At 41.3% G+C, this 8,681-nt stretch overlaps 1 protein-coding gene across 4 annotated transcripts; it reads left to right on the forward strand.

Moving 5' to 3' along the window:
• Window positions 1–1,652: 1,652 nt before the first annotated feature.
• Window positions 1,653–6,184, forward strand: LOC115728039 (DExH-box ATP-dependent RNA helicase DExH18, mitochondrial). Of its 4 annotated transcripts, XM_048276006.1 has the most exons (4): window positions 1,654–1,830; window positions 1,948–4,453; window positions 5,464–5,528; window positions 5,744–6,184. In XM_048276006.1, the coding sequence occupies exons 2-3, from the start codon at window positions 1,992–1,994 to the stop codon at window positions 5,516–5,518; spliced, it is 2,517 nt and encodes an 838-aa protein (XP_048131963.1). In that variant the 5' UTR covers window positions 1,654–1,830; window positions 1,948–1,991; the 3' UTR covers window positions 5,519–5,528; window positions 5,744–6,184. The 4 variants fall into 4 exon arrangements, with proteins under 4 accessions (XP_030514219.1, XP_048131963.1, XP_030514217.1 ...); XM_030658359.2 differs by having other exon boundaries at window positions 1,653–4,453; window positions 5,710–6,184; XM_030658357.2 differs by having other exon boundaries at window positions 1,654–4,453.
• The last annotated feature ends 2,497 nt before the right edge of the window (window positions 6,185–8,681 follow it).

The following is an 8,681-nucleotide window of genomic DNA, read 5'->3' on the forward strand; positions in this document are numbered from 1 at the left end:
CAAGTACCTAGTCCTGATTTGTTTGTTTTTTGGCCTAGACAAGTACCTAATTTAGATGAAACGTGGTTTGACTTCCAAGATGAAATGGCTACTTTCAGAACTTAGGATAAGAAGACTCAGCAAAAAACAGAAATGACGTGAGAAAGTTTTTCTAAAATTACCGCATTTAGACTCCATTTGTTTCGCGAAAATAAATGAATTAAAAATATTTTCCTAAAAATGATCGCTCTTATCGTATCGGATAATTAGTTAATGAAAAATAATTTCATTACCGATAACAATTTATGTCCAAATATTTCCGTAAGCCGTGGATGTATTTTCCGTTCGTTCGTTTTTATGAGTGATACCGATCACAAAAATATTTTCCAAATCATTTACATTCCGCGAAACAAGCGATCTTGTTGTCCTACTTTTTTTTTCTTGCGTCATATCTTAGATTAATATTACCTTTAGTCAACACATTTTTAAACAAAATTCAAATTTTAATATTTTATTTTTCACTTTTTTTTTGGGGTGGAATATGACAATATGACGTCTTTCATGCGCTTTATCCATCACGAGACTTCGAAAACTTATCGTTCAACAAACCTTGACTCTCCTATCTTTATGATGATATTATGGGTGTTGGGTACAGCTTTGACTTTAGGGCTTTGCATTTGGATAAATGAATTTGATTCCAAAGATTTCATTAAATGCATATGTTTTTCGGTAGTCAACAATTAAAAAAACTTGAGAAAGTAATTTGTAAAAAAATTATGGAAATTAGAGAGCAAAGAGATGATCAACCATGGCTTTCTCTCTGCAAAGCTTCCCAGGCCATGATTCTCGCCGGATGCAAAATGTCGGGCGGCGCGACGTCGGGGCCGTGCGACCCTAGGCTAATGTGCCACCGTTGCGGGACGTGCCGGCATCCAATCAACGGCTGGATATCGCAGGCGTGAGACCACTTGGCCGAATCCGAAAAGCGCGATCCTCGCGGGCATCAAATCATTGGAATTTGATTGGCGCAACCATAGTTGGCCTCATTTGACCCTCGACGAAGCTTTGCCGGCGTTCCCCGACCACCCTCAGCGAAGTTGTGCCGACATCCTTCGATCTCCTCCGTGAAGCCTCCCTAGCCACGATCGATCACGGCTTTCTCTCGTCTTTGGTGCAGATTCGGTGCAAGAAAAGTTAAAAGAGGAAGGGGTGAAACATGAATACCAATACAATAGCGAGGGCAAGATTTAATGAAAAATACTTAATTAACCCCTTTAAGTTACATTCTGAAGATACTAGTCTCCATTTATTTCACAAAAAAATGAAGAATTTTTAAAATATTTTTCTAAAAATAATCGTTCGTATATATCAAAATAATTTGTCAATTTAAAATATTTTCATTGGCAACAACAGTTTATATCTAAATAATTTCTTGAACGATAAAAATATTTTTATTTATTTATTTTTATAAGTAATATAAATAATTATTTTTAAGAAAATGATTTTCAAATCCTTTCTTTTTTTTCGCGAAACAAACGGTGATGGAAATAGAAAGCAGGAGAAAAAGTCAAATTGTAATTATTTTTAAGCCCATGCCCACATAAGCCCATGGATCCTCATTCTGGGCTGTAAAGAACCCGCATTTAACCCGACCCGACTTTGATTTTCTTCCTTTCTTGCTTTCCCGGGAAACCCTTTCTTTCCTTCCGAAGCTTTCTCCGGAAAATTTTCTAGCTCCGACCGTGCAGCACAGCCATTAGCATGAATCTTCATGCTTGCACATGGTATTTTCAATTCGTTCTTTCTTAGCGTTTCCTTCTTTCTCTACCCTCCATTTCCGCTCTCTCTCTCTCTCTCTCTCTCTCTCTCTCTCTCAGTTACGCGCCAAATGTTCAATCTTTGAGTTCAAGTTTTGCGTTTCTCAGCTGAACTTTGATTTATCCGCTGCTTCGTGCAATTGTACGAGATAGTCGTAGCCTTTAATCGGGTACCGTGTTTGCGAGTATTCGATAATGGGGAGAGGTGCCGCCACTTCCCTCCTTCGCATTTGCCGTTCGCAGGACAGCCGTTCCAAGAACAGAGCTTTGTTGTCGTACAGATGTTTCGGTTCGGGTGCCGAATCCGGCCGGTCGGTGTCTCGAGATCACCAATTCAACCCAAATTTTGATTCTCGAAGTTGCTCGTCATCCGGGAGTTTGGTGCACTTGCTTCAGAAGAATCTACTTTGTAGGAGTCCGTATTTTAGGGTAGTAAGTGCTGTTGATGCGAGATTGTATTCGTCTTTGGTGGACAAAGGGAAGGATTTGGAGGATGCACATATTTTTGGCTCCAAAGTGATTGGTGGGGAAAATGGTGATGGTGTAGAAAGTTTAAAATTTGCCGAGTGCCTCAACCTGTTAGCTGTCGCAGAGGATGGAGATGATTTGGAGGGGAAAAACACACACAAGCCCATTAGTTTTGATGAGAATGGTGGTTCGGATGCGAGTGATGAATGGCATGTGGTAACAGGTGAAGAGGATGCAAGCAGTGGTAGTGTTAGTTCGACTATAGACGTTCCCTACAAGAATGTGGGATCGCATGATCCTGTGGATTTGTACAGGAAACTTCGTGATTCTGAAGAGCTCGTGAAGCTGACCCATGACAACTATAAGACCCTCCAGGAGATTTTTCGTTGTTTTATGGAGTCACCATGGGCATCTAATCAGGCTCTTGCCATCTACATAGGCAAGTCTTTTTTCCCAACTGCATCCCGCAAATTCCAAAATTTTTTCACCGAGAAACGCCCAGCCGATATTACCATGTACTTGGTTTCACTTGGCCCATGTAATGATGCTGTTAAGTTCTTGTTCCCTATATTTGTCGAGTTTTGCTTAGAAGAATTTCCTGATGAGATTAAGCGGTTTCGGAGCATGATTGAGTCAGCGGACTTGACAAAGCCCCACACTTGGTTTCCCTTTGCACGAGCTATGAAAAGAAAGATAATATATCATTGTGGTCCAACCAATAGTGGCAAGACATACAATGCTCTGCAGCGCTTCATGGAAGCAAAGAACGGTGTTTATTGTAGTCCGCTTAGGTTATTGGCTATGGAAGTGTTTGACAAGGTGAATGCTTCGGGAGTTTACTGTAGTCTTCACACTGGGCAGGAAAAGAAGAATGTCCCTTTCTCGAACCATGTTGCTTGTACTGTGGAGATGGTGTCGACTGATAACTTATATGATGTGGCAGTAATTGATGAGATCCAGATGATGGCAGACCCATATAGAGGCTATGCATGGACTAGAGCATTGCTAGGACTTAAGGCTGATGAGATACATGTTTGTGGGGATCCAAGTGTTCTGAATATGGTGAGAAAAATATGTTCTGAAACTGGGGATGAGTTGCATGAATGTCACTATGACAGATTCAAGCCACTGGTTGTTGAAGCCAAGACGCTGCTTGGGGATCTTCGCAATGTTCGATCCGGTGATTGTGTAGTTGCTTTTTCTCGGAGAGAAATATTTGAGGTTAAATTGGCAATTGAGAAGCACACTAATCACCGCTGCTGTGTCATATATGGTGCCTTGCCACCTGAGACTCGAAGACAGCAAGCTAACTTGTTTAATGATCAAGACAATGAGTATGATGTCTTGGTTGCAAGTGATGCAGTGGGGATGGGTCTGAATCTTAATATCAGAAGGGTTGTGTTTTACACTCTCTCGAAGTATAACGGCGACAAGATGGTGCCAGTTCCTGCATCACAGGTGAAGCAGATTGCCGGAAGAGCTGGTAGAAGAGGAAGCCGATATCCTGATGGGCTTACAACTACCTTTGAACTTAATGATTTAGAGTACCTCATTGAGTGTTTGAAGCAGCCATTTGAAGAAGTTAAGAAGGCGGGTCTCTTTCCTTTCTTTGAGCAGGTTGAGCTCTTTGCTTTCCAACTTCCCAATGTTAAGTTCTGCAAGCTTCTTGAGAAATTTGGTGAAAATTGCCGTCTTGATGGCTCATACTTCTTGTGTCGGCATGACCATATTAAGAAGGTTGCAAACATGCTGGAGAAGGTCCCGGGGCTATCTCTTGAAGATCGCTTCAACTTTTGTTTTGCACCAGTTAATGTCAGAGACCCAAAAGCGATGTATCATCTTCTGAGGTTTGCCACAGCTTATAGTCAAAATTTGCCTGTTAATATAGCAATGGGCATGCCCAAGGGCTCTGCTCGAAATGATACTGAGCTTTTGGATCTTGAGACCAAACATCAGGTGCTGTCCATGTATCTGTGGTTGTCTCACCACTTTGAGGAGGAAACTTTTCCATATGTTAAGAAGGCAGAAGCTATGGCAACAGGCATTGCTGAGTTATTGGGTCAGTCTCTGAGAGTCGCTAACTGGAAACCAGAATCGAGGCAAGCAGGAAAACAAAAGCCCAAAGAGAAGCCTGAACAAAAGGAAGATGGCTATGAGAGACCGCAGTCACTTGCCAAACTATTTTCTTTGTAAGTCACTCTGGATTAGTTCTCTGCAAATGCTTTTCATGGAGCAGGATGTCGTTTACTCTCTGCCAACCCTTTATTTTGTATTTGACTCTCTCTCTCTCTTTCTATGCGTGTGTGCGCGTGTCTCATCTTTGGGTTAGTAACAATCTTGTTGTTAGTAAAACCTGAGAATGATTCCCCTTGATGGACTCATTTCTGTACTTTCATGGATGTTTTGTTCCTTTTGTTGTACCTGAAGCCAAGTTACGATATCGGCAGAATGCCTCCATTACCACTTCAGTATTCCAGTCACGGATCTTATAAGGCAGATACTTTGGTAGGCTGGAACTACTTGATGGGAGGGAAGGAGTGATTGTGAGTGTATTGAGTATTGACTTTTTCTGTTTCTAGATGCCGTACTCAATTGTGGTTCCTTGACTAGATATTGCATATTGCTTTGGTGTGAGGGAAACTTTGTTGTTTAGTATAAGGCAAACTCATTAAGGCCATCAGATGCTCTAGTGAGAAGACGTGACTGTATGACGTAGCGCATGTTAGAATGGGTAAGAATATGTGCATGGAAACTTTAAGATAAGACTGGGGGGTTTGATGGGTTTTCGATCTAGAGGTGGGTGTTATTGGCTTTGTTATTGCCAAGTCTTACTTTCATTTGGCCTTAAATAGCTCTTGCCCTAGATGACTTTTCTTTGTGATGTATACCATTCCAGACCACGAACATTGTTCATTTAACTATATGTTTAGTTTGCTTGTCATGAAAATGAAAGACCGATATTAAAAGGAAGGTAAGCTTTTGATACAGTGTTTAATCTGTTTATAACATTTTAAGACTACAACCTCTTGCTGGTAAACCTTGAGAGTTGTAGCTTTGCAATCGTCCAAAGTTGTTGGTGAAGAGCAGCTCCACCACAAGGGCACAATCTTTTGCCTCAGTCAAAGTTGGTTTTCCAGTTTATGGACATTTTCTTTGTCATCCTTAACAAAAAAAAATGGTCGTTTTCTTTGTCATGCAGGAGAAGACAGAATAAGATCCCGAAAGTTCCATATGCCGAGAAGATGTCTACATAGTCATGTGCAGGTATTACAACTCAGCATCGTGGCCTATTTGTTGGTACCTCCAATATAGTTCCTGTTATGTTTGTTCTATTGCTTTATACAAGAATCACTACTCCATTTGCTATCAAAGTGCCAGATGTAGCTCAGTGGCAACGTATGCAATTTTCTTTATTAGTTTGATCTGCAAATTATGCCATAATTAGGTAAGAGAATGGTTGTTGCTTGCTGTTCATTCAGGTGATTGAGGAGAGAACCTCCGGGAGTCATGTGTGCCTAAGATGGCAGGATGGTCGTCGTAGTTGTGGCTCTGCATCTTTGTATTTTAAAATGGTCTGTCAGATAAGCTGGTGCAGCTTCTGCAGGAGATATCCGAAGATGAGGAGTTAGAGATTCACAACCTGAATATGAAATTTTGACTGTATAGCTCTAGCAGTTTCTGTAAGCAGGCTGGCGAAGGGTGCGTTGCTTCAATGAGTTCACTGCCAAGCAGTCGTCCCTAGTGTTGGCAGCACTAGTGGAGCATCCAGCTCTTTGCTGCACTGTTGAGGAACAAAGTTTATATGATGGAAAATTGACCCATGTAATGTACTTTTTAGGGAAAAGAATGAGAGAGAGCTAAAATTTTGATGAAAAATTTTGACTGTCACATTATCTCTTACCAATTTTCCTGAAAAGTTTCTAACATGAAGCCCATGACTTATGGGAGAGACTAATCCACCCAAAAAAGGGATGCTTCAGATTTGTTCCTTGCGAGGATAATATGCTAAATTGTTCTCATGCTTCTCTTGAGGCTATGCATATGCAAAGGATGAAAGAGGTGACTCTGATTTTCTTTTATTGCTCAGAATGAATAAAATCCATCTCTGTCACGTCTTAATTTTGTCCTTAGATACCATGCGGATGGTCATTGATGTAGCATGGTACTCCGGCAACAAATTAGGCAATGCTTAGCGGATGGATAGGCCATCTCAGTGCATGAAACCGGGCGCCTATCATGATCTACTTGTCCCGGACCATCCTTCTTTGTTGAGATTCATCCCATGTTTTGAGGCACTTCGCCATGTCCTTATATCCTGTCCAGTTGTTCTCATTAGCTCTCTACTGCACGTTTGAGTGTTGTGTATTCTCTTCAGGGTAACCGTGTTGATTTTGATCTTAATAAGGTAATTGTTTGGGATCTGTCTTGCTTGTCACTAGTATAATTTTTCTTTTTAGACTTCCTCCAGTTGAAGAGCAATCTCTATAGGAGGATGTCCCTTTGAGCTTCGACCGCGTTGAAATCAATGTTCTCATCTTGTATGGTCTCGCATGAAGTTGTTAAGCTCGATCATGCGCTGAGCGAAGCTCGATGAGATGTCTCCTCCCCGAAACTGGGTTCAGAAGCTTTGTCTGTTAGAGGACAAAGACAGGGAGATGACTCCTTGTCTGCCTTTCATGGAGGTAAGTACTTCATCCGGAATGATATGTACTCTGCAGATGATTTGCATACGGTCCAGCCGGAAGAAAAATTACTCATATCTAGACATGCTTGGGTTGATTAATCTCACAGATGGAGAGAAAATGGATCACCCCGCCGATCCAGCTTGCATCAAGCAAGTCATTAGAAGTTCAGGCAATACCTGCCGGTAGATATCGATTGCAAAAATTTCAGATGATTAGGAGGAAATACTTGATCTTTCCTTTGTTTCTGGACTTTCCTCAAAATCTGAGGGCATGGCTTATCTTTTGTGATACTTTAGAGGAGCCTGTTCTTAAGGGTAACGGCATGAAGTTAAAGAGGAGTCAGTTTTTCTCATCAGGCAGCTTAAATGACATATTGATGTCGATTCTTTCACAAAGCCAAAAGAACAGTCCAGGCACTTGCATTGTTCTGTTTTCGCAGACTATCGCGTTCTAAACTGCGATCCGAAAAATTAGCACCCTCCCTCTGTACTATAAATTGCAGTTGCCCGCCAGCCATAATAGAACGATGCTGATCAGAGAGATCTCGGCTGGTAGGAACGATGGATGTTAACCAAGATTTGGATCTTGAAACGCCAGTGCTTCACATTCGGTATTCACTAAGAGCTCCATATGCGGAAGGAAAATAAACCAAATGCAGAATAGGGTAAAGCCACTGAATCCCGAGATACAATGCCAAGTGCGCAAGCCCTCAATCCGCATGGCATATAAGTTCATTCACACGTATGACTGTACGAGAAGCATAATCCATCAGCGAAAAACTATCTCTGTATCCTAAAACTGAGTTCTGATCCATCAATTCTTACAACAGCAGTATAGCCGGCCGATAAGAATTGAAGTTTTGAACCATGCACTCTGCATAAACCATCTTAACTAAATTCTTCTACATCAAGGACCGTGCTACAACATGTCCTTTCTACATGAACCAAAAGAACCAACCTAGAAATTAAGAACTCACACATTCTCCTCCCATTACATCTACAAATCAAAGTTATTCGCATGCCCATCTGCATATGTTAAACAGCCAATCGAAACCCCATTGGTTCTGCATTTTAGAGAGGCAATGCAGATGTTAATGCAGGAAGGAGATCCTGAGCAGCTTTCCTTCCAACTCGTATTCGGAAAAGAAATTCTTAGCTATGCATAATCTGTTCTCTGCATGCACTAAATTCTCCGAGTGCTAGCCTGAGAGGTCTTCCTATGGCTCAACCCTTCCCGATCAGATACTCTTCCCAATGAATTTCGAGAGGAGTAGCAAAACATTCCCTTCTATGCAGGGAAAAGTCCATCATACGATGCCAGTAAAAACATTTTGCACCTAGACTCGTTACTCTTAGTTTAAAGGCCATCAAGTATCATATCGACCACCGAAGAGTTGACACCTGCGTATTGAACATCTATCTAAGGCAAAGACGACTTCTGACACCTACTAGTGTAGAACTAGAAAGCAGAGCAAACGTAAAGGGTAACCAGCATAAATGGAAGCTAATCCATATCTAAATCCCACAACATAGGGGAATGTACAGCTACCACAAGAATCTGTATTAAAAGCTACTCACATAAGCTCTCGAACACCAATTAATAATTGGAACCATTACTGATTCCACCAATTTTACAAGTTGCTTGGGCAGCACAAAGGCAGAATGTAACATAAAACATAACAGAGAACAACCTCTGAACACCATTTCCAATTAACAGACACCACAGGAAAGTA

The sequence above is a fragment of the Rhodamnia argentea genome, chromosome 3, assembly GCF_020921035.1.
Source record: "Rhodamnia argentea isolate NSW1041297 chromosome 3, ASM2092103v1, whole genome shotgun sequence".
NCBI classification, from domain to species: domain Eukaryota; kingdom Viridiplantae; phylum Streptophyta; class Magnoliopsida; order Myrtales; family Myrtaceae; genus Rhodamnia; species Rhodamnia argentea.